At 73.6% G+C, this 27,904-nt stretch overlaps 1 protein-coding gene across 1 annotated transcript; it reads left to right on the forward strand.

Annotated features, from left to right (window-relative positions):
• Positions 1–273: 273 nt before the first annotated feature.
• On the forward strand, positions 274–22,046 carry LOC134154272 (glycogen phosphorylase, muscle form-like; the record flags this gene model as incomplete). Its single annotated transcript, XM_062601021.1, is given in 14 exon segments — positions 274–310; positions 313–365; positions 1,546–1,692; positions 2,736–2,834; positions 3,191–3,255; positions 6,783–6,897; positions 8,962–9,063; positions 10,629–10,776; positions 12,535–12,593; positions 13,250–13,391; positions 18,319–18,526; positions 20,318–20,452; positions 20,908–20,974; positions 21,092–22,046. Coding segments are annotated over 14 exon segments (1,530 nt in total), but the record flags the coding sequence as incomplete, so codon positions are not given.
• Between the last annotated feature and the right edge of the window lie 5,858 nt (positions 22,047–27,904).

Consider the following 27,904-nt stretch of genomic DNA (forward strand, 5'->3'; position numbering starts at 1 on the left):
TCCTGTGTCCCCACGCGCCGTGACCCCACGCGCCGTGACCCCACGCGCCGTGTCCCGTGTCCCCACGCACCGTGTCCCCACGCGCCGTGACCCCACGCGCCGTTGTCCCGTGTCCCCACGCACCACGTCCCCACGCGCCGTGACCCCACACGCTGTGTCCTGTGTCCCCACGCACCGTGTCCCCATGCCCGTGACCCCACACGCTGTGTCCTGTGTCCCCACGCACCGTGTCCTCACGCCCGTGACCCCCGGGCCGCGTCCCCCCCCCGGCAGGTCGCCATCCAGCTCAACGACACCCACCCGTCGCTGGCGATCCCGAGCTCATGCGGATCCTGGTGGACGAGGAGAAACTCGAGTGGGACAAGGTGGCACCGGGGAGGGGAGCTGGGGCCACGTGGGGCGGGGGGGGCCCTGGCATGGGGGTGCCGTGGGGCGGGGGGAGCCTGGGATGGGGGTGTCGTGGGTCCAGGCTGGCCGTGGGGCGCCGTGGGGCGCCGTGGGGTGCCGTGGGGTGACGTGGCCGTGGGGTGCCGTGGCAGGCGTGGGACGTGACGGTGCGCACGTGCGCGTACACGAACCCCACGGTGCTGCCCGAGGCGCTGGAGCGGTGCCCGGCGCGGGCGGGGGGCGCGGGGCGGCCGGGCCGTGGGGCGCCGTGGGGCGCCGTGGGGCGCCGTGGGGTGACGTGGCCGTGGGGTGCCGTGGCAGGCGTGGGACGTGACGGTGCGCACGTGCGCGTACACGAACCCCACGGTGCTGCCCGAGGCGCTGGAGCGGTGCCCGGCGCGGGTGGGGGGCGCGGGGCGGCCGGGCCGTGGGGCGCCATGGGGCGCCGTGGGGCGCCGTGGGGTGACGTGGCCGTGGGGTGCCGTGGCAGGCGTGGGACGTGACGGTGTGCACGTGCGCGTACACGAACCCCACGGTGCTGCCCGAGGCGCTGGAGCGGTGCCCGGCGTGGGCGGGGGGCGCGGGGCGGCCGGGCCGTGGGGCGCTGTGGGGCGCCGTGGGGTGACGTGGGGTGCCGTGGCAGGCGTGGGACGTGACGGTGCGCACGTGCGCGTACACGAACCCCACGGTGCTGCCCGAGGCGCTGGAGCGGTGCCCGGCGCGGGCGGGGGGCGCGGGGCGGCCGTGCCGTGGGGCGCCGTGGGCGCCGTGGGGCGCCGTGGGGTGACGTGGCCGTGGGGTGCCGTGGCAGGCGTGGGACGTGACGGTGCGCACGTGCGCGTACATGAACCACACGGTGCTGCCTGAGGCGCTGGAGCGGTGCCCGGCGCGGGCGGGGGGCGCGGGGCGGCCGGGCCGTGGGGCGCCGTGGGCGCCGTGGGGCGCCGTGGGGTGACGTGGCCGTGGGGTGCCGTGGCAGGCGTGGGACGTGACGGTGCGCACGTGCGCGTACATGAACCCCACGGTGCTGCCCGAGGCGCTGGAGCGGTGCCCGGCGCGGGCGGGGGGCGCGGGGCGGCCGGGCCGTGGGGCGCCGTGGGGCGCCGTGGGGCGCTGTGGGGCGCCGTGGGGTGACGTGGCCGTGGGGTGCCGTGGCAGGCGTGGGACGTGACGGTGCGCACGTGCGCGTACACGAACCACACGGTGCTGCCCGAGGCGCTGGAGCGGTGGCCCGTGCAGCTGCTCGAGACGCTGCTCCCCCGGCACCTGGAGATCATCTACGAGATCAACCAGCGCTTCCTCGACGTGAGCGGGGGGCCGGGGGGCCGGGGGGGCACGGGGGGGCTGGGGGAGCGGGGTGGGCACGGGGGGGCTGGGGGGCCGGGGGGCCGGGGGGCGGGGGGGGCTGGGGGGCCGGGGGGGCCGGGGGGGCGGGGGGGGCCCAGGGGGCCGGGGGGGCACGGGGGGGGCGGGGGGGGGGGGGCGGGGGGGGCACGGGGGGGGGGCTGAGGGGGGCCGGGGGTGGCACGGGGGGGCTGGGGTCTGGCGGGGGCCGGGGGGGGCCCGGGGGGGGGGCTGAGGGGGGCAGAGGGGCCTGGGGGGCTGGGGGGAGCCTGGGGGGGGGGCCTGGGGGGGGCTGGGGGGCAGGGCCGGGGGGGGCAGGACACGGGGGCCCCTGGTGTGGCAGGGGGGTGGAGGGGAGGCTGCCCGGACGCCTGGGCCCCAGGGGGGGGGGGATGCTGCGGGTGTCCCCCTGCCCCGGACGCCTGGGCCCCGGGGGTGCGGTGCCGTGCGGTGTCCCCCCCCCCACCCGGACGCCTGGGCCCCGGGGGTGCAGTGCCGTGGGGTGCCCCCCCCCCACCCGGACGCCTGGGCCCCTCGGCAGTGCGTCTACGCCTCGTTCCCGGGGCCCCGGGGGGGGGGGGGTCGGTGAGCTGCGGGTGTCCCCCCCCCCCCCGCCCGGACGCCTGGGCCCCCGGGGGTGCGGTGCCGTGGGGTGCCCCCCCCCCACCCGGACGCCCTGGGCCCCTCGGCAGCGCGTCTACTCGCCACGTTCCCGGGGGTCCCGGGGGGGGGGGGGGGATGCTGCGGGGGTGTCCCCCCCCCCCGCCCGGACGCCTGGGCCCCGGGGGGTGCGGTGCCGTGGGGTGTCCCCCCCCCCCCACCCGGACGCCTGGGCCCCGGGGGGTGCGGTGCCGGGTGGGGTGTCCCCCCCCCCACCCGGACGCCTGGGCCCCGGGGGGTGCGGGTGCCGTGGGGTGTCCCCCCCCCCACCCGGACACCTGGGCCCCGGGGGTGCGGTGCCGTGGGGTGCCCCCCCCCACCCGGACGCCTGGGCCCCTCGGCAGCGCGTCTACGCCTCGTTCCCCGGCGAGCACGACCGGCTGCGGCGCATGTCGCTGGTGGAGGAGGGCAGCGTGAAGCGCATCAACATGGCGCATCTGTGCATCGTGGCGCGCACGCCGTCAACGGCGTCGCCCGCATCCACTCCGAGATCCTCAAGGACACCGTGTAGGCGCCCCCCCGCCCCGCCCCACGGCCCCCCGGGCCCCCCACCCCCGCCCCACGGCCCCCCGGGCCCCCCACCCCGCCCCACGGCCCCCAGACCCCATCCCTGCATCCCTGCACCGTGGGCGCGCACGCCGTCAACGGCGTCGCCCGCATCCACTCCGAGATCCTCAAGGAACACCGTGTAGGCGCCCCCCCGCCCCCGCCCCACGGCCCCCACCCCTGCCCCACGGCCCCCCGGGGCCCCCCACCCCCGCCCCCACGGCCCCAGACCCCCATCCCTCCATCCCTGCACCCCGTGGGCGCGCACGCCGTCAACGGCGTCGCCCGCATCCACTCCGAGATCCTCAAGGACACCGTGTAGGCGCCCCCCCCCCCGCCCCGCCCCACGGCCCCCCGGGCCCCCCACCCGCCCCACTGCCCCCCACCCCGCCCCACGGCCCCCCGGGCCCCCCACCCTGCCCCACGGCCCCAGACCCCATCCCTGCATCCCTGCACCGTGGGCGCGCACAGCCGTCAACGGCGTCGCCCGCATCCACTCCGAGATCCTCAAGGACACCGTGTAGGCGCCCCCCGCCCAGCCCCACCGCCCCCCACCCTGCCCCACGGCCCCCCGGGCCCCCCACCCCGCCCCACGGCCCCCAGACCCCCATCCCTCCATCCCTGCACCGTGGGCGCGCCACGCCGTCAACGGCGTCGCCCGCATCCACTCCGAGATCCTCAAGACACCGTGTAGGCGCCCCCCGCCCCGCCCCACGGCCCCCCACCCTGCCCACGGCCCCCCGGGCCCCCCACCCCGCCCCACGGCCCCCAGACCCCATCCCTCCATCCCTGCACCGTGGGCGCGCACGCCGTCAACGGCGTCGCCCGCATCCACTCCGAGATCCTCAAGGACACCGTGTAGGCGCCCCCCACCCCGCCCCCACGGCCCCCCACCCCGCCCCACGGCCCCCCGGGCCCCCCACCCTGCCCCACGGCCCCCAGACCCCATCCCTCCATCCCTGCACCGTGGGCGCGCACGCCGTCAACGGCGTCGCCCGCATCCACTCCGAGATCCTCAAGGACACCGTGTAGGCGCCCCCCACCCCGCCCCACGGCCCCCACCCTGCCCCACGGCCCCCCGGGCCCCCCACCCTGCCCCACGGCCCCCAGACCCCATCCCTCCATCCCTGCACCGTGGGCGCGCACGCCGTCAACGGCGTCGCCCGCATCCACTCCGAGATCCTCAAGGACACCGTGTAGGCGCCCCCCGCCCCGCCCCACGGCCCCCCGGGCCCCCCACCCCGCCCCACTGCCCCCCACCCCGCCCCACGGCCCCCCGGGCCCCCCACCCTGCCCCACGGCCCCCAGACCCCATCCCTGCATCCCTGCACCGTGGGCGCGCACGCCGTCAACGGCGTCGCCCGCATCCACTCCGAGATCCTCAAGGACACCGTGTAGGCGCCCCCCGCCCCGCCCCACCGCCCCCCACCCTGCCCCACGGCCCCCCGGGCCCCCCACCCCGCCCCACGGCCCCCAGACCCCCATCCCTCCATCCCTGCACCGTGGGCGCGCACGCCGTCAACGGCGTCGCCCGCATCCACTCCGAGATCCTCAAGGACACCGTGTAGGCGCCCCCCGCCCCGCCCCACGGCCCCCCACCCTGCCCCACGGCCCCCCGGGCCCCCCACCCCGCCCCACGGCCCCCAGACCCCATCCCTCCATCCCTGCACCGTGGGCGCGCACGCCGTCAACGGCGTCGCCCGCATCCACTCCGAGATCCTCAAGGACACCGTGTAGGCGCCCCCCGCCCCGCCCCACGGCCCCCCGGGCCCCCCGGACCCTGCCCCACTGCCCCCCGGACCCCCATCCTCCATCCTCCACCCCATCCCTCCATCCCCCACCCCGTCCCTCCGTCCCCCACCCCGTCCCTCCCTCCTCCTCCCCGTCCCACCTCTCCAACCCTCCATCCAGCCCAGCTCTCTGTCCTCCACCCTCCGCCCTCGTCCCCGTCCTCGACCCTGGCCCATCCCCATTTCATCCCCATCCCGGTCGACGTTCCACTCCCAACCCTGTCCTGTCCCCACTGATGTCCCCGTCCTGTCCCTGTCCCCACCGATGGCCTCATGTCAATGTCCCCATCCCGTCCCATCCCCATCGATGGCCCCGTCCCATCTCGTCCTCACTGATGGTCTCGTCCCACCCCTGTCGATGTCCCCATCCCATCCCATCCCATCCCCATCGATGTCCCTGTCCCATCTCGTCCTCACTGATGGTCTTGTCCCATCCCCGTCCCATCCCATCCCGTCCCATCCCATCCCCATCGATGGCCCTGTCCCATCTCGTCCTCATCGATGGTCTCGTCCCATCCCCGTCCCGTCCCATCCCGTCCCATCCCATCCCCATCGATGGCCCCGTCCCATCTCGTCCTCATCGATGGTCTCGTCCCATCCCCGTCCCGTCCCATCCCGTCCCATCCCATCCCCATCGATGGCCCCGTCCCATCTCGTCCTCACTGATGGTCTCGTCCCATCCCCGTCCCATCCCATCCCGTCCCATCCCATCCCCATCGATGGCCCCGTCCCATCTCGTCCTCATCGATGGTCTCGTCCCATCCCCGTCCCATCCCATCCCATCCCATCCCACCCCCATCGATGTCCCTGTCCCATCTCGTCCTCATCGATGGTCTCGTCCCATCCCCGTCCCGTCCCATCCCGTCCCATCCCATCCCCATCGATGGCCCCGTCCCATCTCGTCCTCATCGATGGTCTCGTCCCATCCCCGTCCCATCCCATCCCGTCCCGTCCCATCCCCATCGATGGCCCCGTCCCATCTCGTCCTCATCGATGGTCTCGTCCCATCCCCGTCCCGTCCCGTCCCATCCCATCCCATCCCCATCGATGGCCCCGTCCCATCTCGTCCTCATCGATGGTCTCGTCCCATCCCCGTCCCATCCCATCCCGTCCCGTCCCATCCCCATCGATGGCCCCGTCCCATCTCGTCCTCATCGATGGTCTCGTCCCATCCCCGTCCCGTCCCATCCCGTCCCATCCCATCCCCATCGATGGCCCCGTCCCATCTCGTCCTCATCGATGGTCTCGTCCCATCCCGTCCCGTCCCATCCCATCCCCATCGATGGCCCCGTCCCATCTCGTCCTCATCGATGGTCTCGTCCCATCCCTGTCCCATCCCATCCCGTCCCATCCCATCCCCATCGATGGCCCCGTCCCATCTCGTCCTCACTGATGGTCTCGTCCCATCCCCGTCCCGTCCCATCCCGTCCCATCCCCATCGATGGCCCCGTCCCATCTCGTCCTCATCGATGGTCTCGTCCCATCCCCGTCCCGTCCCATCCCGTCCCATCCCATCCCCATCGATGGCCCTGTCCCATCTCGTCCTCACTGATGGTCTCGTCCCATCCCCGTCCCATCCCATCCCGTCCCATCCCATCCCCATCGATGGCCCCGTCCCATCTCGTCCTCACTGATGGTCTCGTCCCATCCCCGTCCCGTCCCATCCCGTCCCATCCCCATCGATGGCCCTGTCCCATCTCGTCCTCATCGATGGTCTCGTCCCATCCCCGTCCCATCCCATCCCGTCCCATCCCATCCCCATCGATGGCCCCGTCCCATCTCGTCCTCACTGATGGTCTCGTCCCATCCCCGTCCCGTCCCATCCCGTCCCGTCCCATCCCCATCGATGGCCCCGTCCCATCTCGTCCTCACTGATGGTCTCGTCCCATCCCCGTCCCGTCCCATCCCGTCCCATCCCATCCCCATCGATGGCCCCGTCCCATCTCGTCCCTGTTGACGTTCCTGTCCCATCCCCACCCCACCCCGCTGATGTCCCCGTCCCGGCCCCGTCCTGTCCCCCTTGACGTCCCCGTTGATGTCCTGCTCCTGGCCCAGGTTCAAGGACTTCTATGAGTTTGAGCCCCAGAAGTTCCAGAACAAAACGAACGGCATCACGCCGCGGCGCTGGCTGGTGCTCTGCAACCCGGGGCTGGCCGAGGTCATCGCCGAGGTACCTGGGGTGCCGTGGGGTGCCGTGGGGTGCTATGGGGTGCCATGGGGTGCTGGGGGTCCCGGGGGGGGGGGGGCCGCGGCGCTGGCTGGTGCTCTGCAACCCGGGGCTGGCCGAGGTCATCGCCGAGGTACCTGGGGTGCCGTGGGGTGCCGTGGGGTGCTATGGGGTGCCATGGGGTGCTGGGGGTCCCGGGGGGGGGGGGGGCCGCGGCGCTGGCTGGTGCTCTGCAACCCGGGGCTGGCCGAGGTCATCGCCGAGGTACCTGGGGTGCCGTGGGGTGCCATGGGGTGCCAGGGGGTGCTATGGGGTGCCGTGGGGTGCTGGGGGTCCCGGGGGGGGGGGGGGCCGCGGCGCTGGCTGGTGCTCTGCAACCCGGGGCTGGCCGAGGTCATCGCCGAGGTACCTGGGGTGCCGTGGGGTGCTGTGGGGTGCTATGGGGTGCTATGGGGTGCTGGGGGTCCCGGGGGGGGGGGGGCCGCGGCGCTGGCTGGTGCTCTGCAACCCGGGGCTGGCCGAGGTCATCGCCGAGGTACCTGGGGTGCCGTGGGGTGCCATGGGGTGCTATGGGGTGCCGTGGAGTGCTGGGGGTCCCGGGGGGGGGGGCGCGGCGCTGGCTGGTGCTCTGCAACCCGGGGCTGGCCGAGGTCATCGCCGAGGTACCTGGGGTGCCGTGGGGTGCCGTGGGGTGCTATGGGGTGCCATGGGGTGCTGGGGGTCCCGGGGGGGGGGGCCGCGGCGCTGGCTGGTGCTCTGCAACCCGGGGCTGGCCGAGGTCATCGCCGAGGTACCTGGGGTGCCGTGGGGTGCCGTGGGGTGCTATGGGGTGCCATGGGGTGCTGGGGGTCCCGGGGGGGGGGGGGGCCGCGGCGCTGGCTGGTGCTCTGCAACCCGGGGCTGGCCGAGGTCATCGCCGAGGTACCTGGGGTGCCGTGGGGTGCCGTGGGGTGCCGTGGGGTGCTATGGGGTGCTATGGGGTGCCGTGGGGTGCTGGGGGTCCCGGGGGGGGGGGGGCCGCGGCGCTGGCTGGTGCTCTGCAACCCGGGGCTGGCCGAGGTCATCGCCGAGGTACCTGGGGTGCCGTGGGGTGCCGTGGGGTGCTATGGGGTGCTATGGGGTGCTATGGGGTGCCATGGGGTGCTGGGGGTCCCGGGGGGGGGGGGGCCGCGGCGCTGGCTGGTGCTCTGCAACCCGGGGCTGGCCGAGGTCATCGCCGAGGTACCTGGGGTGCCGTGGGGTGCTATGGGGTGCCGTGGGGTGCTATGGGGTGCTGTGGGGTTCCCTGTGGGGTCTCTGCGGGTCCCCACTGGTCGCTGCAGCAGGGAGGGGGGTTCCCCGAGGGTCCCCTTTGGCTCCTGGTGGGTCCCCGTGGGTTTCCCCATTGGGTCCCCGTGGGCCCCCCGTGGGTCCCCCGTGGGTTCCTGTGGGTGCCCCGTGGGTCCCTCGTGGCGTTCCCCGTGGGTCTCCCATGGGTCTCCCGTGGGTGCCCCGTGGGTGCCCCGTGTGGCCCCCGTGTGTCCCCCGTGGGTGCCCCGTGTGTCCCCGTGGGTGCCCCGTGGGTCCCCCGTGTGTCCTCGTGTGTCCCCGTGTGTCCCCGGTGGGTCCCCCGTGGGTCCCCCGTGTGTCCTCGTGTGTCCCCGGTGGGTCCCCCGTGGGTGCCCCGTGGGTGCCCCGTGGGCTCCCCGGTGGGTCCCCCGTGGGTGCCCCGTGTGTCCCCCGTGTGTCCCCGTGTGTCCCCGGTGGGTTCCCCGTGTGTCCCCCGTGTGTCCCCGTGGGTGCCCCGTGGGTGCCCCGTGGGCTCCCCGTGGGTGCCCCATGGGTGCCCCGTGGGCTCCCCGGTGGGTCCCCCGTGGGCTCCCCGTGGGTGCCCCGTGTGTCCCCGTGTGTCCCCCCGTGTGTCCCCGGTGTGTCCCCGGTGGGTGCCCCGTGTGTCCCCCATGTGTCCCCGGTGGGTGCCCCGTGTGTCCCCCGTGGGTGCCCCGTGGGCTCCCCGTGGGTGCCCCGTGGGCTCCCCGTGGGCGCCCCGTGCCGCCCCCGCGGCGGGCGGCTCACGCGGCCCCGCAGCGCATCGGGGAGCAGTTCGTGGCGGAGCTGGAGCAGCTCCGGCGCCTCGAGGCCTTCGTGGACGACGACGCCTTCGTGCGCGACGTCGCCAAAGTCAAGCAGGTGCCGCCGCCGGCGGGGCGGGGCGGGGCCGGGGGCGGGGCCAGGGGGCGGGGCGGGGGCGGGGGCGGGGCCGGGGCCTCGGGGCGGGGCCAGGGGGCGGGGCGGGGGCGGGGGCGGGACCGGGGCCACGGGGTGGGGCCGGGGAGGGGACAGGGCGGGGGGGGGGCCAGTGCGGGGCTGGGCCCGGGGGCCAGGGGGCGGGACCAGGGGCGGGGCCTCGGGGCCGGGGGCGGGGCCAGGGGGCGGGGCGGGGCCGGGGCGGGGCCGGGGCCACGGGGTGGGGCCGGGGCGGGGACAGGGGCGGGGACAGGGTGGGGGGGGGGGGCCGGTGCGGGGCTGGGCCCGGGGGCCAGGGGGCGGGACCAGGGGCGGGGCCTCGGGGCGGGGCCAGGGGCGGGGCCAGGGGCGAGCCGGGGCGGGGCCGCGGGGCAGGGCGGGGCCATGGGCTGGGGCGGGCCAGGGCCAGGGCGGGGCCACATGTCAGGGGCGGGGCCACGTGGGGGGGCGGGGCTATGGGCCATGGGCAGGGACATGCAGCCATGGGGCGGGGCCGGGGGCGGGGCCAGGGACATGGGGCTGCAGGGCAGGGCTAGAGGTGGGGTGGGGACATGGAGTTTGGGGGCGGGGCTATGGGGCAGGGGCGGGGCTACAGGGCTGCAGGGGCGGGGCTATGGGGAGGGGCTATGGGGAGGCTGGGGAGGGGGCTACAGGGGGGGCCCAGCTATGGGGGCTCAGGAGAGCCTTGGGGGGCCCAGAGGGGTATGGGGGGGCACGAGGGGGCTGTGGGGGTCATAGGGTGGGTGTGGGGGGCACGAGGGGGCTGGGGGGGGCACAAGGGCTGCAGGGGGGCCCAGAGGGGTATGGGGGGGCACGAGGGGGCTGTGGGGGTCATAGGGTGGGTGTGGGGGGCACGAGGGGGCTGGGGGGGGCACAAGGGCTGCAGGGGGGCCCAGAGGGGTATGGGGGGGCATGAGGGGGCTGTGGGGGTCATAGGGTGGGTGTGGGGGGCACGAGGGGGCTGGGGGGGGCACAAGGGCTGCAGGGGGGCCCAGAGGGGTATGGGGGGCAGGAGGGGGCTGTGGGGGTCATAGGGTGGGTGTGGGGGGCACGAGGGGGCTGGGGGGGGCATGAGGGCTGCAGGGGGGCCCAGAGGGGTATGGGGGGCAGGAGGGGGCTGTGGGGGTCATAGGGCAGGTGTGGGGGGCACGAGGGGCTGGGGGGGGCACGAGGGCTGCAGGGGGGCCCAGAGGTCTATGGGGGGCTGCTGGGGTCACGGGGGGGCTGTGGGGAGGTTGCGGGGTCACGGGGGGGCTGCAGGGGCCTGTGGGGGCTGCGGGCAGCCGTGGGGGGCTGTGGGCGGGTTGTTGGGGGCTGCGGGAGGGGTGCGGGGGGGCTATGGGTGCCACGGGGGGGCCATGGGGGGCTACGGGGGCTGTGGGGGGGCCTGGGAGGCGGCGGGGAGCGGCGGGGGGCGGCGGGGCCACAGGAGGCTGTGGGGAGCTGCAGGGGGCTGTGGGGGGCGGCGGGGGCCCGGGCGGGGGTCCCACGCCCCCCCCCGCCCCCAGGAGAACAAGCTGAAGCTGGCGGCACTGCTGGAGCGGGAGCACAAGGTGCAGATCAACCCCGCGTCGCTCTTCGACGTCCAGGTCAAGCGCATCCACGAGTACAAGCGGCAGCTGCTCAACTGCCTCCACGTCGTCACCCTCTACAACCGTGCGTGCCCCGAGACCCCCCCGGGGCCCCCCCTGGGACCCCCCCGAGGGCCCCGGCATCCGGGAGACCCCCCCGGGGCCCCCCGAGGGCCCCGGCATCCGGGAGACCCCCCCGGGACCCCCCCGAGGGCCCCGGCATCCGGGAGACCCCCCCCGGGGCCCCCCGAGGGCCCCGGCATCCGGGAGACCCCCCCGGGGCCCCCCGAGAGCCCCGGCACCCGGGAGACCCCCGAGAACCCCCCGGGGCCCCCCCGAGGACCCCGGCATCCGGGAGACCCCCGAGAACCCCCCGGGACCCCCCAAGGGCCCCGGCATCTGGGAGACCCCCGAGAACCCCCCGGGGCCCCCCCGAGGGCCCCGGCATCCGGGAGACCCCCCCGGGGCCCCCCGAGAGCCCCGGCATCCGGGAGACCCCCGAGAACCCCATGGGGTCCCCCGAGAGCCCCGGCATCCGGGAGACCCCCGAGACCCCCACGGGGCCCCCCCCCGAGGGCCCCGGCATCTGGGAGACCCCCGAGACCCCCCCGGGACCCCCCCAAGGGCCCCGGCATCCGGGAGACCCCCCCGGGGCCCCCCGAGAGCCCCGGCATCCGGGAGACCCCCGAGACCCCCATGGGGCCCCCCGAGGGCCCCGGCATCCGGGAGACCCCCCGGGGTCCCCCAAGAGCCCCGGCATCCGGGAGACCCCCTGAGACCCCCCGGGGGCACCCCTGGGGCCCCCCCAAGAGCCCCGGCATCCGGGAGACCCCCGAGACCCCCCACGGGGCCCCCCCGAGGGCCCCGGCATCCAGGAGACCCCCACGGGGCCCCCCGAGAGCCCCGGCATCCGGGAGACCCCCCCCTAGACCCCCCGGGGGCACCCCTGGGGCCCCCCCAAGAGCCCCGGCATCCGGGAGACCCCCGAGAACCCCCCGGGGCCCCCCCGAGGGCCCTGGCATCTGGGAGACCCCCGAGAACCCCCCGGGGCCCCCCCGAGGGCCCCGGCATCCGGGAGACCCCCACGGGGCCCCCCGAGGGCCCCGGCATCCGGGAGACCCCCGAGACCCCCCACGGGGCCCCCCCGAGGGCCCCGGCATCCGGGAGACCCCCCGGGGTCCCCCAAGAGCCCCGGCATCCGGGAGACCCCCTGAGACCCCCCGGGGGCACCCCTGGGGCCCCCCCAAGAGCCCCGGCATCCGGGAGACCCCCGAGACCCCCCACGGGGCCCCCCCGAGGGCCCCGGCATCTGGGAGACCCCCCGGGGTCCCCCGAGAGCCCCAGCATCCGGGAGACCCCCCCCCGAGACCCCCCGGGGGCACCCCTGGGGCCCCCCCAAGGGCCCCGGCATCCAGGAGACCCCCAAGACCCCCCCCCGGGGCCCCCCGAGAGCCCGGGGTCTGGGAGACCCCCCGAGACCTCCCGGGGGCACCCCTGGGGCCCCCCCGAGGGCCCCGGCATCCAGGAGACCCCTGAGACCCCCCTGGGGCCCCCCGAGAGCCCCAGCATCCAGGAGACCCCTGAGACCCCCCCCCGGGGCCCCCCGAGAGGCCGGGCTCTGGGAGAGCCCCCGAGGGCCCCCCCAAGGGCCCCGGTGTCCGGGAGACCCCCCGAGACCCCCCTGAAGGCCCAGGGTCTGGGGGAACGCCCGAGCCCCCCCCGAGGGCCCTGGGGTCTGGGACCCCCCCAAGCCCCCGCGGCCCAGGCGTCCAGGAGCCCCCCCCATCCTCCCGCGGGGGCCCAGGCGTCCGGGCCCCCTGCTGACCCGGGTTCCCCCCCCCAGGGATCAAGAAGGAGCCCAACAAGCCCTTCGTGCCCCGCACGGTGATGATCGGGGGCAAGGTGAGGGGCTGGGGGCCCTATAGGCGCTGGGGGGGGGCTGGGGGGGCCTCAGGGGCCCTATAGGCACTTGGGGGGGCTTCTGGGGGGGCCGCATAGGCGCTGGGGAGGGCTGGGGGGATATAGGCACTAGGGAGGTTCTGGGGGGGGGGGACTCCTGGGTGGGACTATAGGCGCTGGGGGGGTCCTGGAGGGCTCTATAGGCGCTGCAGGGCATCCTCGGGGGGGCTATAGGCGCTGGGGGGGGTCCTGGGGGATCTGTAGATACCAGGGGGCTCCGGGGGGGTCTATAGGCACTTGGGGGACTCACGGGGGGCTATAGGCACTGAGGGGGGGTCCTGGGGGGCTCTATAGGCACTGCAGGGCATCCTGGGGGGGGGCTATAGGCACTGGGGAGACTCTTGGGGGATCTGTAGATACCAGGGGGCTCCGGGGGGGTCTATAGGCACTTGGGGGGCTCATGGGGGGCCCTATAGGCACTTGAGTGAGTTAGGGGGGGTCCTGTGGGCACAAGAGGGAGGGATCTGGGGGGGGGGTGTCCCAGGGCTATGGGGGGAGACTCTGGGGGGGGTGGCCCAAGGGAGCTCTGGGGGGTCCCGGGGGCTTTGGGGGGCCCGGGGTGGCCCTGACCCCCCCCCCGCCCCCCCCCCCGCCCGCAGGCGGCCCCCGGCTACCACATGGCCAAGATGATCATCAAACTCATCACGTCCATCGGGGACGTGGTGAACCACGACCCCGTGGTGGGCGACCGCCTCAAGGTGCTCTTCCTGGAGAACTACCGCGTCTCCCTGGCCGAGAAGGGTGCGTGCCCCCCCAAACGCCCCCAAAAAACCCCAAAACACCCCCAAATACCCCAGAAACACCCCAAAACGCCCCGAAACGCTCCAGAAACACCCCAGAAATGCCCCAGAAACGCCCTTGGGGTGCTCTTCCTGGAGAACTACCGCGTCTCCCTGGCCGAGAAGGGTGCGTGCCCCCCCAAACGCCCCCAAACAACCCCAAAACACCCCCAAACACCCCAGAAACACCCCAAAACGCCCCCAAACGCCCTTGGGGTGCTCTTCCTGGAGAGCTACCGCGTCTCCCTGGCCGAGAAGGGTGCGTGCCCCCCCAAACGGCCCCAAACAACCCCAAAACACCCCCAAACACCCCAGAAACACTCCAAAACGCCCCCAAACACCCCAGAAACACCCCAGAAACGCCCCCAAACGCCCTTGGGGTGCTCTTCCTGGAGAACTACCGCGTCTCCCTGGCCGAGAAGGGTGCGTGCCCCCCCAAACGGCCCCAAACAACCCCAAAACAACCCCAAATACCCCAGAAACACTCCAAAACGCCCCCAAACACCCCAGAAACACCCCAGAAACGCCCCCAAACGCCCTTGGGGTGCTCTTCCTGGAGAACTACCGCGTCTCCCTGGCCGAGAAGGGTGCGTGCCCCCCCAAACGGCCCCAAACAACCCCAAAACACCCCCAAACACCCCAGAAACACTCCAAAACGCCCCCAAACACCCCAGAAACACCCCAGAAACGCCCCCAAACGCCCTTGGGGTGCTCTTCCTGGAGAACTACCGCGTCTCCCTGGCCGAGAAGGGTGCGTGCCCCCCCAAACGGCCCCAAACAACCCCAAAACAACCCCAAATACCCCAGAAACACTCCAAAACGCCCCCAAACACCCCAGAAACACCCCAGAAACGCCCCCAAACGCCCTTGGGGTGCTCTTCCTGGAGAACTACCGCGTCTCCCTGGCCGAGAAGGGTGCGTGCCCCCCCAAACGGCCCCAAACAACCCCAAAACACCCCCAAACACCCCCAAAAAACCCCGAAACACCCCAAAACGCCCCCAAACACCCCAGAAACGCCCCAGAAACGCCCCCAAACACCCTTGGGGTGCTCTTCCTGGAGAACTACCGCGTCTCCCTGGCCGAGAAGGGTGCGTGCCCCCCCCAAACGCCCCCAAACAACCCCAAAACACCCCCAAACACCCCAGAAACACCCCAAAACGCCCCCAAACGCCCCAGAAACGCCCCCAAACGCCCTTGGGGTGCTCTTCCTGGAGAACTACCGCGTCTCCCTGGCCGAGAAGGGTGCGTGCCCCCCCAAACGCCCCCAAACAACCCCAAAACACCCCCAAACACCCCAGAAACACCCCAAAACGCCCCCAAACGCCCTTGGGGTGCTCTTCCTGGAGAACTACCGCGTCTCCCTGGCCGAGAAGGGTGCGTGCCCCCCCAAACGGCCCCAAACAACCCCAAAACACCCCCAAATACCCCAGAAACACCCCAGAAACACCCCAAAATGCCCCCAAACGCTCCAGAAACGCCCCCAAACGCCCTTGGGGTGCTCTTCCTGGAGAACTACCGCGTCTCCCTGGCCGAGAAGGGTGCGTGCCCCCCCAAACGCCCCCAAACAACCCCAAAAGACCCCCAAACACCCCAGAAACACCCCAAAACGCCCCCAAACGCTCCAGAAACGCCCCAGAAACGCCCCCAAACGCCCTTGGGGTGCTCTTCCTGGAGAACTACCCCGTCTCCCTTGCCGAGAAGGGTGCGTGCCCCCCCAAATGCCCCCAAACAACCCCAAAACACCCCCAAATACCCCAGAAACACCCCAAAACGCCCCCAAACGCCCTTGGGGTGCTCTTCCTGGAGAACTACCGCGTCTCCCTGGCCGAGAAGGGTGCGTGCCCCCCCAAACGCCCCCAAACAACCCCAAAACACCCCCAAACACCCCAGAAACACCCCAAAACGCCCCCAAACGCTCCAGAAACGCCCCCAAACGCCCTTGGGGTGCTCTTCCTGGAGAACTACCCGCGTCTCCCTGGCCGAGAAGGGTGCGTGCCCCCCCAAACGCCCCCAAACAACCCCAAAAGACCCCCAAACACCCCAGAAACGCCCCAGAAACGCCCCCAAACGCCCTTGGGGTGCTCTTCCTGGAGAACTACCCGCGTCTCCCTGGCCGAGAAGGGTGCGTGCCCCCCCCAAACGCCCCCAAACAACCCCAAAACACCCCCAAACACCCCAGAAACACCCCAAAACGCCCCCAAACGCCCCAGAAACGCCCCCAAACGCCCTTGGGGTGCTCTTCCTGGAGAACTACCGCGTCTCCCTGGCCGAGAAGGGTGCGTGCCCCCCCAAACGCCCCCAAACAACCCCAAAACACCCCAGAAACACCCTAGAAACACCCCAAAACGCCCCCAAACACTTCAGAAACGCCCCAGAAACGCCCTTGGGGTGCTCTTCCTGGAGAACTACCGCGTCTCCCTGGCCGAGAAGGGTGCGTGCCCCCCCAAAAACACCCCAAAACGCCCCCAAAACACCCTAAAACACCCCCAAACACCCCAGAAACACCCCAAAACGCCCCCAAACACCCCAGAAACGCCCCAGAAACGCCCCCAAACGCCCTTGGGGTGCTCTTCCTGGAGAACTACCGCATCTCCCTGGCCGAGAAGGGTGCGTGCCCCCCCAAAAACACCCCAAAACGCCCCCAAAACACCCTAAAACACCCCCAAACACCCCAGAAACACCCCAAAACGCCCCCAAACACCCCAGAAACGCCCCAGAAACGCCCCCAAACGCCCTTGGGGTGCTCTTCCTGGAGAACTACCGCGTCTCCCTGGCCGAGAAGGGTGCGTGCCCCCCCAAACGCCCCCAAACAACCCCAAAACACCCCCAAACACCCCAGAAACACCCCAAAACGCCCCCAAACGCTCCAGAAACGCCCCAGAAACGCCCCAGAAACGCCCCAGAAACGCCCTTGGGGTGCTCTTCCTGGAGAACTACCACGTCTCCCTGGCCGAGAAGGGTGCGTGCCCCCCCAAACGCCCCCAAACAACCCCCAAACGCCCCCAAAACACCCCCAAACACCCCAGAAACACCCCAAAACGCCCCCAAACGCCCCAGAAACACCCCCAAACGCCCTTGGGGTGCTCTTCCTGGAGAACTACCGCGTCTCCCTGGCCGGGAACGGTGCGTCCCCCCAAACGCCCTGAAATGACCCAAGATTGGACCAAAAACGCCCCAGAACCACCGGGAATTGCCTCCAACCACCCCAAATCGCCCCAGGCCACGCCCAAAGTCCCCCCCAGTGCCCCCAGTCTGCCCCAAACCACCCCAGTCCTGCCCCACACCCCCCGATGACCCCCAACTGCCCCCACACCACCGCGATGCTGCCCTGGCCCCCCAAGCCGCCTCCGGCTGCCCCCAAACGCCCCCCACGCGCCCCCAGATCCCCCCGGTGCCCCTGGCCGCCCCCGTGGTGTCCCGTGTCCCGGAGGGGACCCCACCGGAGCAGGTCTCCGTGGTGGCACCGAGGCCTCCAGCACCCTGGGGACCTTCTGGGCCCCCTGGAGACCTTCTGGGCCCCTGGGGACCTTCTGGGCCCCTGGTCACCCCCATGTCCCTGGTCACCCCCATGTCCCTGGTCACCCCCGCGGTGTCCCCATGTCCGCAGTGATCCCGGCGGCCAACCTCTCGGAGCAGGTCTCCGTGGTGGCACCGAGGCCTCCAGCACCCTGGGGACCTTCTGGGCACCCTGGAGACCTTCTGGGCCCCTGGGCACCCCCATGTCCCTGGTCACCCCCATGTCCCTGGTCACCCCCATGGTGTCCCCATGTCCGCAGTGATCCCAGTGGTCGACCTCTCGGAGCAGGTCTCCGTGGTGGCACCGAGGCCTCGGGCACCCTGGGGACCTTCTGGGCCCCCTGGAGACCTTCTGGGCCCCCTGGGCACCCCCATGTCCCCAGTCACCCCCATATCCCTGGTCACCCCCATGGTGTCCCCACGTCCGCAGTGATCCCAGCGGCCGACCTCTCGGAGCAGGTCTCCGTGGTGGCACCGAGGCCTCGGGCACCCTGGGGACCTTCTGGGCCCCCTGGGCACCCCCATGTCCCTGGTCACCCCCATGGTGTCCCCACGTCCGCAGTGATCCCGGCGGCCGACCTCTCGGAGCAGATCTCCACGGCGGGCACCGAGGCCTCGGGCACCCTGGGGACCTTCTGGGCCCCCTGGGCACCCCCATGTCCCTGGTCACCCCCATGTCCCTGGTCACCCCCATGGTGTCCCCATGTCCGCAGTGATCCCAATGGCCGACCTCTCGGAGCAGGTCTCCGTGGTGGCACCGAGGCCTCGGGCACCCTGGGGACCTTCTGGGCACCCTGGGGACCTTCTGGGCCCCCTGGGCACCCCCATGTCCCTGGTCACCCCCATGTCCCTGGTCACCCCCATGGTGTCCCCACGTCCGCAGTGATCCCAGTGGTCGACCTCTCGGAGCAGATCTCCACGGCGGGCACCGAGGCCTCGGGCACCCTGGGGACCTTCTGGGCCCCCTGGGCACCCCCATGTCCCTGGTCACCCCCATGTCCCTGGTCACCCCCATGTCCCTGGTCACCCCCATGGTGTCCCCATGTCCGCAGTGATCCCGGCGGCCGACCTCTCGGAGCAGATCTCCACGGCGGGCACCGAGGCCTCGGGCACCCTGGGGACCTTCTGGGCCCCCTGGGCACCCCCATGTCCCTGGTCACCCCCATGTCCCTGGTCACCCCCATGTCCCTGGTCACCCCCATGGTGTCCCCATGTCCGCAGTGATCCCGGCGGCCGACCTCTCGGAGCAGATCTCCACGGCGGGCACGGAGGCCTCGGGCACCCTGGGGACCTTCTGGGCCCCCTGGGCACCCCCATGTCCCTGGTCACCCCCATGTCCCTGGTCACCCCCGTGGTGTCCCCATGTCCGCAGTGATCCCGGCGGCCGACCTCTCGGAGCAGATCTCCACGGCGGGCACCGAGGCCTCGGGCACGGGCAACATGAAGTTCATGCTCAACGGGGCGCTCACCATCGGCACCATGGACGGGGCCAACGTGGAGATGGCCGAGGAGGCGGGCGAGGAGAACCTCTTCATCTTCGGCATGCGGGTCGAGGACGTCGAGGCGCTCGACCGCAAGGGGTGGGTGGGCGCCCGGGGAGCCCCGCGCCGCCCCACGGAGCCCACGGATGCCCGCGGCACCCCAGGGGCCCCCTCGTGGTGCCCAGGGACCTCCCCGGTGCCCAGGGAGCCCTGTAGCACCCCATGGATGCCCACCAGCACCCGGGGAGCTCTCTGGTGCCCAGGATCTGCCATGGGGCCTGGGGACCCTCACAGTGCCCATAGCACCCCGTGGATGCTCACAGCACCCAGGGACCCCCCCCCCCCCATGAGCATGCGAGGAACCCCATGGCACCCCATGGTGCCCCAGGGTCCCCATGGCTCTCCATGGTCCCTATTGCTCCCTACGGTCCCCATGGTCCCCATTGCTCCCCATGGCTCCCCATGGTCCCCATGGCTCCCCACGGCTCCCCATTGTCCCTATGGCTCCCCATGGCTCCCCATGTCCCCATGGTCTTCATGTCCCCATGGTTCCTCATTGCTCCCCATGGCTCCCCATGTCCCCATTGCTCCCCATTGTCCCCATGGCTCCCCATGGCTCCCCATGTCCCCATGGCTCCCCACGTTCCTCATTGCTCCCCATTGCTCCCCATGGCTCCCCATGGTTCCTCATTGCTCCCCATTGTCCCCATGGCTCCCCATGGTCTCCATGTCCCCATGGTTCCTCATTGCTCCCCATGGTCCCCATTGCTCCCCATGTCCCCATGGCTCCCCATTGTCCCCATGGCTCCCCATGGCTCCCCATGTCCCCATGGCTCCCCATTGTCCCCATGGCTCCCCACGTTCCTCATTGCTCCCCATTGCTCCCCATGGCTCCCCATGGTTCCTCATTGCTCCCCATTGTCCCCATGGCTCCCCATGTCCCCATGGTCTCCATGTCCCCATGGCTCCTCATTGCTCCCCATGGTCCCCATTGCTCCCCATGTCCCCATGGCTCCCCATTGTCCCCATGGCTCCCCATGGCTCCCCATGTCCCCATGGCTCCCCATTGTCCCCATGGCTCCCCATGACTCCCCATGTCCCCATGGCTCCCCATTGTCCCCATGGCTCCCCATGGTTCCTCATTGCTCCCCATGGCTCCCCATGTCCCCATGGTCCCCATTGCTCCCCATGTCCCCATTGCTCCCCATTGCTCCCCATGGCTCCCCATGTCCCCATGGTCTCCATGTCCCCATGGTTCCTCATTGCTCCCCATGGTCCCCATGGCTCCCCATGTCCCCATGGTCCCCATTGCTCCCCATGTCCCCATTGCTCTCCATTGTCCCCATGGCTCCCCACAGTCATCATTGCTCTCCATGGCTCCCCATTGCTCCCTATGGCTCCCTATGGCTCCCCATGGTTCCTCATTGCTCCTCATGGCTCCCCATTGCTCCCCATGGCTCCCCATGTCCCCATGGTCTCCATGTCCCCATTGTCCCCATTGTCCCCATGGTCTCCATGTCCCCATGGTTCCTCATTGCTCCCCATGGTCCCCATTGCTCCCCATGTCCCCATGGCTCCCCATTGTCCCCATGGCTCCCCATGGCTCCCCATTGTCCCCATGGCTCCCCATGACTCCCCATGTCCCCATGGCTCCCCATTGTCCCCATGGTCCCCATTGCTCCCCATGTCCCCATTGTCCCCATTGTCCCCATGGCTCCCCATGTCCCCATGGTTCCTCATTGCTCCCCATGGTCCCCATTGCTCCCCACGGCTCCCCACGGCTCCCCATGTCCCCACGGCTCCCGGGGACCCCTAGCCCCCCCCCCCCGGCCCACGGGTGCCCCCGGCCCGGCCCGGCCGGGGGCCTCGGGGTGACGCTGCGGCGCCCAGGTACTGCGCCCGCGACTACTACGAGCGGGTGCCGGAGCTGCGGCAGGTCATCGACCAGCTCAACAGCGGCTTCTTCAGCCCCCGCCAGCCCGACCTCTTCCGCGACATCGTCAACATGCTCATGAACCACGACAGGTCCGCCCGGACGCCTGGGCCCCTCGGCCCGGGGTGGGGGGGAGGGGGGACGCGGGTGTTGGGGGGCCCGGACGCCTGGGCCCCTCGCCCCGGGGCGGGGGGGAGGGGGAGACACAGGTGGGAACGTGGGTGTTGGGGGGCCCAGACGCCTGGGCCCCTCGGCCCTGGGGGCAGGGGGGTGGGGGGACGCAGGTGTTGGGGGGCCCGGACGCCTGGGCCCCTCGGCCCGGGGTGGGGGGGGGGAATGTGGGTGTTGGGGGGCCCGGACGCCTGGGCTCCTGTTGGGGGGGGGGTGGATGCCTGGGTCCCCATGGGGGGGGATGCTGGGGGTCCCGGATGCCGGGGTCCCCATGGGGGGACGTCACCGTGGACCCGGACGCCTGGGTCCCCCCTGGGGTGCCCGGACGCCTGGGCCCCCGGGGCTCCCCTGACCCCCCCCGCCCCCCCCCCCCCAGGTTCAAGGTGTTTGCAGACTACGAGGCGTACGTCAAATGCCAGGAGAAAGTCAGCGAACTCTTCAAGGTGGGGACCCCCCCGGCCCCCCAACCCAGGGGGCTCAGGGGGGCCGCGGAGGGGCCGCGGAGGGGCCGGGGTGCCCACGCCCCCCCCCGACACCCCCCTCCGTGCCCCCCCCCCCAGGACACGCGGGAGTGGACGCGGAAGGTGATCCGGAACATCGCGGCGGCCGGGAAGTTCTCCAGCGACCGAACCATCGCCCAGTACGCGCGGGAGATCTGGGGGGTCGAGCCCACGCGCCAGCGCATCCCCGCCCCCGACGAGCCCCGCGAGTAGTGCCCGCCCGCCGGGACCCCCGGGGCACCCCCCGACCCCCGGACGCCTGGGCCCCCGCTGCTGCCCGCCCGGACGCCTGGGCCCCCGCGATGCTCCCTGCTCGGACGCCTGGGCCCCCCTGCCACTCCCTGCCTGGACACCTGAGCCCCCCCGATGTTCCCTACCCGGACACCTGGGCCCCCTTTTGCTCCCCACTTGGATGCCTGATCCCCCCGGTGCTCCCCGCCCGGACGCCTGGGCCCCACTGATGCTCCCCACCCGGACGCCTGGGCCCCCTTCTGCTCTGCGCCTGGATTCCTGGGCCCCCCCAGCGCTCCCCACCTGGACGCCTGGGCCCCACTGATGCTCCCTGCCCGGATGCCTGGGCCCCCCAGCACTCCCCGCCCGGACTCTGGGACCCCCCAATGCTTCCCCCCCAGTGCAAGGATGCTTCTGCCCGGACGCCTGGGCCCCCCGCCCGGACGCCTGGGTCCTCCCAGGGAGGCGCAGCCCCCTCCCCCCTCCTGTGTGTGCTGTTCTGGGGTCCCCCAATCGCCCCACAAACACACTTTGGGGACTGCCCCCACTGCACCCCCCACCCTCTTCTCCCACGAGCCGGACGCCTGGGCCCCTTGCCCGGCCGGGGGCCCTGCCCTGGGAGGGAGCCCAGGCGTCCGGGCGCTCGCGGGCCGCCCGGGCCCTGGCTGCGTTTGCTGTTTCGCTTTTCCTCTTTCCTAAGACTCCTTTTTAATTTATTTGGGGGGAATCGCTACTGCCCCCCCACCAGGAAGCGGCTGGCTGGGGGGGGGGGGCGGGCCCAGTATCTGACTGGGAGGACTGGGAGCGCCGGCGGGGGGGAGGGGGCTGCGGTGGCCCCCGGCCCCCCCCGGGCTGAGTCGTCGCTGGGAAATAAAGCTGAGAAACCGCTGTCAGCTCAGGCTCGTTCCTCGCGGCCGGACGCCTGGGCCCCCCAGGACTGAGCCCGGACGCCTGGGCCCCAGGAGGGCTGAGCGGGACCCGGACGCCTGGGCCCTCCGCGGCTCCGTGTGACCTTTGCTGGCTCCTCGGGGACCAGCTGTCGCGGATGCCACCGAGGGCGGGCGATGGCCGGGACCCCCCCCCCCCGCGGGGACAGTTGGTCCCAGTGTCCCCAGGGCTAAAAATACCCCTGCGGCAGCAAGGGGAAGCGGGAGCCCGGACGCCTGGGCCCCTTGGGGGGGGGGGGAGGGCTAGGGGGACCCAGCTGAGGGCCCAGGTGTCCGGGCCCCAGATGAGGGCACTGAGGGGCTGGGCAGGAGCCCCCTCGTCACTCCGAGCCCGGACGCCTGGGCCCCTTTTGGAGGTGGGGGGCTGTAGGGGGAAGCCGGACACCTGGGTCCCTGATGTGGAGGGGGGGGGCGGGGGCTCCCGGACGCCGGGGCCCCCAGGCGGCAAGGGGCTCCGGGCCGGGTGGTGTGTGTGTGTGTGGGGGGGGGGGGCGCGGGCAGCCCGGACGCCTGGGCCCCGTGGGGTGGTTTTGAGGCCGGACCCCCCCGCTCCCCCCCACCCGCCCGCGGCCGCTGCCGAACTGACCATAATTGGCGCCCGGGACGCCGGGGCCGCGCGGGGGGGCGGGGGGGGGGGCGGCGCGGAGGGGGGGGCGGCGACGCCCCGGCCCGCGTCACCCGCGCGGGGCCCAGGCGTCCGGGTGCCCCCCCACCCCCGCGGCACCCCGCTGCCGGAGGGGCCCAGGCGTCCGGGTGCCCCTGTGCACCCTGCTGCGCCCCGCTGCCGGAGGGGCCCAGGCGTCCGGGCCCGCGGATGTGGGCAGGGTGGGGCGCGTTTGCCGCCGGGTGGGGACGGGCTTGTGGGTCCCGGTTTCGCTGCCGCCGCCTTTGCGGGTCTGGCCCCAAGGGGCCCAGGCGTCCGGGTGCCCCCGCCCTTCCCCGCACAGCTCGGAGGGGAGGGGAGGGGGGACCCAGGCGTCCGGGTGCCCCCGCCCCTCCCCGCACAACCCGTGGTGGGGGGGAGATCGGCGGGGGGGGGGTTAGGGTGCCTGGGGGGGGCAGGCCCTTTTTTGGGGCGGTTCCGGGTGTTTCTGGGCTCGCCCCCCCTCCCCCCCCCGCGGCTCCGCTGCTGTTTGGCCACAAACCACTTCCCCCCCCCCCGCCCCGGGCCCCTCCCCGCGCCGCGCTGGGAGCGACTGGGAGCGACTGGGAGCCGCTGGGAGCGACTGGGAGCCGCCGCACAGGTGGGGTCTGGGGGGGCCCAGGCGTCCGGGCAGCGGCGCGGGGGGGGGGGGGGGCAGGGGCGGAGCGCGAGCGGCTGGAGCCCACGGTGAGAGCCGCAGCCGGGACCCCCCCCGGAACCCCGGACCCCCCGGACCCCTGCCCCAGTGCGCCCAGTGCGCCCAGTGCGCCCAGTGTGCCCACTGCACGCTGCACCCCCTGCCCCAGTGCACCCATTGCACCCTGCACCCCCTGCCCCAGTGCGCCCAGTGCACCTGCATCCCCCCACCCCAGTGCACCCAGTGCGCCCAGTGCACCTGCACCCCCTGCCCCAGTGTGCCCAGTGCACCTGCACCCCTGCCCCAGTGTGCCCAGTGCACCCAGTGCACCTGCACCCCCTGCCCCAGTGTGTCCAGTGAACCTGCTCCCCCTGCCCCAGCGCTCCCAGTGTGCCCAGTGCACCTGCACCCCTGCCCCAGTGTGCCCACTGCGCTCTGCACCTCCGCTCGCATGTGCCCAGTGGACCTGCACCCCCCCACCCCAGTGCACCCAGTGTGCCCAGTGCACCCAGTGTCCCCCTGCCCTAGTGCTCCCAGTGTGCCCAGTGCACCTGCACCCCTGCCCCAGTGTGCCCAGTGTGCTCTGCACCTCCGCTCCAGTGTGCCCAGTGCGCCTGCACCCCCCCACCCCAGTGCACCCAGTGTGCCCTGCACCCCGCGCCCCAGTGCACCCAGTATCCCCCAGTGCTCCCAGTGCCCCCCCAGCACCAGGGAACTGCACAGCTGCGTCCTGAGTTTAGCAGGTCTCAGCGGGGGGGGGGGGGCAGGTCCATGTCCCCAGTGCCCCCCAGTACCCCCCAGTGCCCTCCAGTGCCCCCCAGTGCCTCCCATCCCCCCCCAGCCGGAAGCGCCTGGACAGGATGCGAAGCCTTATCAGGACGCCCAGGGCTGTGGGGGGGGTGGTGGTGCAAGGGGCGTGCAAGGGGCGTGCAAGGGGCATGCACGGGGTGGGGGGGTGCAAGGGGCGTGCAAGGGGCGTGCAAGGGGCATGCAAGGGGCAGGGGGGTGCAAGGGGCATGGCAAGGGGCATGCATGGGGTGTGCAAAAGGGGCGGGGGTGTGCAAGGGGCGTGCACGGGGCGGGGGGGGGCTGGGCATCCCCCCGTGCTGCACGTGCCCCCCCCCCCCGTGTTCCCTGGCTCCGTGTTGCACCCCGCAGTGTTGCACGGCCCCCATCGTGCCCCCCCCCACGTGTTGCACGCCCCCCCCACAAGTGTTGCAGGGCCCCCCGTTGTGCCCCCCCTGTTGCACAGACCCCTGCATTGCCCCCCCGTGTTGCACCCCCCCCCCGTGTTGAACCCCTCCCCCGCATTGCATGCCCGGGCCCCCGCCCCCCCCGCCGCCGTACAAGCCTTGTGCAAGGCCTTTGCCCGCGAGCGGCTTGTGCAAGCGCACGTCCGGCGGGGGGGGGGGGGGGGGGGGAGGAGTGACACACGCCGGTAACCCCTGCCCGCCCCCCCCCCAGGAGCAGGGGTCACCGAGGGCGCCGGGGGCCCAGGCGTCCGGCCATGGACCCCGCGGGGGGCTGCACCCTGGACGAGCTGCTGCGCGGCTGCATCGAGGCCTTCGGTGGGGCGGGGGGGGGGGCTGGGGGGGGCTGGGGGGCTGGGGGGGTCCCCGAGGGGGCCTCTGGGGTCTTTGGGGGGGTCTCTGGGGGGGTCCCCGAGGGGGCCTCTGGGGTCTTTGGGGGGGTCTCTGGGGGGGTCCTGGGGGTCTGGGGGGGTCCCCGAGGGCGCCTCTGCGGTCCTTAGGGGGGGTCTCTGGGGGAGGCCTGGGGGGTCCCCAAGGGGGTCTCTGGGGTCCCGGGGGGTTCTCTGGGGGGGTCCCGGGGGTCTGGAGGGGCCCCCGAAGGGGCATCTGGGATCCTTGGGGGGGTCCCTGGGGTGTCGCGGGGGGCTCGGGGGGTTCTGCGGGGGCCCTAGGGCGTTCCCCAGCTCCGGGGGTCCTGGGGGGTTGCAGGGGGCTCAGGGGGGGCCTGGGGGGGCCACATCTCCGGAGGTCCAGGGGGGCTCGGGGGGGGCCCTGAGGGTGGTCCCCGGCTCCGGGGATCCCCCCGGGGGTCGCGGGAGGCCTGGGGGGGGGCCCAGGGGGGTCCAGGGAGGGGCCCTGGGGGGGTCCCCGGCTCCGGGGGTCCCCCCGGGGGTCGCAGGGGGGTTGGGGGTGCCTGGGAAGGGCCCTGGGGGGGTCCCCAGCTCCGGGGGTCCCCCCGGGGGTCGCGGGAGACCTGGGGGGGCCCAGGGGGACTCTGGGGGATCTAGGGAGGGGCCCTGGGGGGGTCCCCGGCTCCGGGAGTCCCCCCGGGGGTCGCAGGGGGGTTGGGGGTGCCCGGGAGGGGTCCTGGGGGGGTCCCCGGCTCCGGGGGTCCCCCCGGGGGTCGCAGGGGGGTTGGGGGTGCCCGGGAGGGGCCCTGGGGGGGGTCCCCGGCTCCAGGGGTCCCCCCGGGGGTCGCGGGGGGCTCTGACCCGGCGCCCCCCAGACGCCGAGGGGAAGGTCCGGGACCCCCAGCTCGTCCGCATGTTCCTCATGATGCACCCGTGGTACCTGCCCTCGGCCGAGCTGGCGGCCCGCCTGCGGGGGATATATCCTTGGGACCCCCCCGGGACACCCCCGGGACCCCCCCAGGGGACCCCCCCAGGGGACCGCCCCGGGACCCCCCAAAAACCCCCAAAATCCCCCGAAACCACCCGCCCTCCCTGGACCGGCCCTTGGCCGAGCTGGCGGCCCGCCTGCGGGGGATATATCCTTGGGACCCCCCCGGGACACCCCCGGGACCCCCCCAGGGGACCCCCCCAGGGGACCGCCCCGGGACCCCCCAAAAACCCCCAAAATCCCCCGAAACCACCCGCCCTCCCTGGACCGGCCCTTGGCCGAGCTGGCGGCCCGCCTGCGGGGGATATATCCTTGGGACCCCCCCGGGACCCCCCCGGGACCCCCCCAGGGGACCCCCCCAGGGGACCGCCCCGGGACCCCCCAAAAACCCCCAAAATCCCCCGAAACCACCCGCACTCCCTGGACCGGCCCTTGGCCGAGCTGGTGGCCCGCCTGTGGGGGATATATCCTTGGGACCCCCCCGGGACTCCCGGGACCCCCACCCCACGGAGCCCCCCCCATGCCGCCCCCCGTGCCCCCCTGGCCGCAGGCTCCTTGACACCCCCCCACCTACGAGGAGGCCCAGGGGGGGCCCGAGGGCGCCGCGCTGCGGGTCAAGATCTGCAACCTGCTCCGGTGAGTGGGGCTGGGACCCCCCCGGGACCCCCCCCGAGATCCCCCTCCCGGGACCCCCCTGAGACCTCCCACCGGAACCCCCCCGGGACCCCCCCACGAGACCTCCCGGGACCCCCCCGAGATCCCCCTCCCGGGACCCCCCTGAGACCTCCCACCGGAACCCCCCCGGGACCCCCCCACGAGACCCCCCGGGACCCCCCCCGAGATCCCCCTCCCGGGACCCCCCCGGGACCCCTGTGCGAGCCCCTGGGATGCCCCAGGACCCCCTGGGACCCTGCAAGACCCCTAAGACCCCCCCGGACCCCCCCGGGACCCCCGTGGGAACCCACTGGGACCTCCTGGGATCCACCTCGGGACCCCTGAGACCTCTGGGAACCTCTGGGGACCCCCCTGGGACTCCCCCAGGACCCCCCCAGGACCTGCCAGGACCCCCTGGGACCCCCTAGACCCCCCGAGCCCTTCAGCCTCCCAGGACCCTCCCGGGACCCCCGCGGGACCCCCCCGGGACCTCCCAGGACCCCCTGGGACCCCCTAGACCCCCCGAGCCCTTCAGCCCCCCCAGAACCCCCCCGCGACCCCCTTGGGACCCACCAGGACCCCCTGGGACCCCCCTAGACCCCCCTGAGCCCTTCAGCCTCCCAGGACCCTCCCGGGACTCCCCCGGGACCTCCCAGGACCCCCTGGGACCCCCTAGACCCCCCGAGCCCTTCAGCCCCCCCAGAATCCCCCCGCGACCCCCTTGGGACCCACCAGGACCCCCTGGGACCCCCTAGACCCCCCCAAGCCCTTCAGCCTCCCAGGACCCTCCTGGGACCCCCCCCGGACCAGCCAGGACCCCCCTGAGACCCCCCAGAACCCCCCCAGGACCCCCCCGAGCCCTTCAGCCCCCCCAGAACCCCCCTGCGACCCCCCGGACCAGCCAGAACCCCTCTGAGACCCCCCAGAACCTCTCCAGGACCCCCCGGGACACCCTGGGACCCCCCCCGAGACCCCCCAGGCCTCCCCAGGCCCCCCCGGCGCCCGCCGAGCGCTGCTGCGGGGCCGCAGGTACTGGGTGGCCGCGTTCGCGCCCGAGCTGGACCCGGACCCGGCGCTGCTGGCGCAGATCCAGGCGCTGAGGGCGGCGCTGGGCCGCGACGGCGACGGCGACGGCGACTGTGACGGTGACGGCGACGGTGACGGCGACGGTGA

Source organism: Rhea pennata, unplaced genomic scaffold, assembly GCF_028389875.1.
Source record: "Rhea pennata isolate bPtePen1 unplaced genomic scaffold, bPtePen1.pri scaffold_190, whole genome shotgun sequence".
Classification (NCBI taxonomy): Eukaryota; Metazoa; Chordata; class Aves; order Rheiformes; family Rheidae; genus Rhea; species Rhea pennata.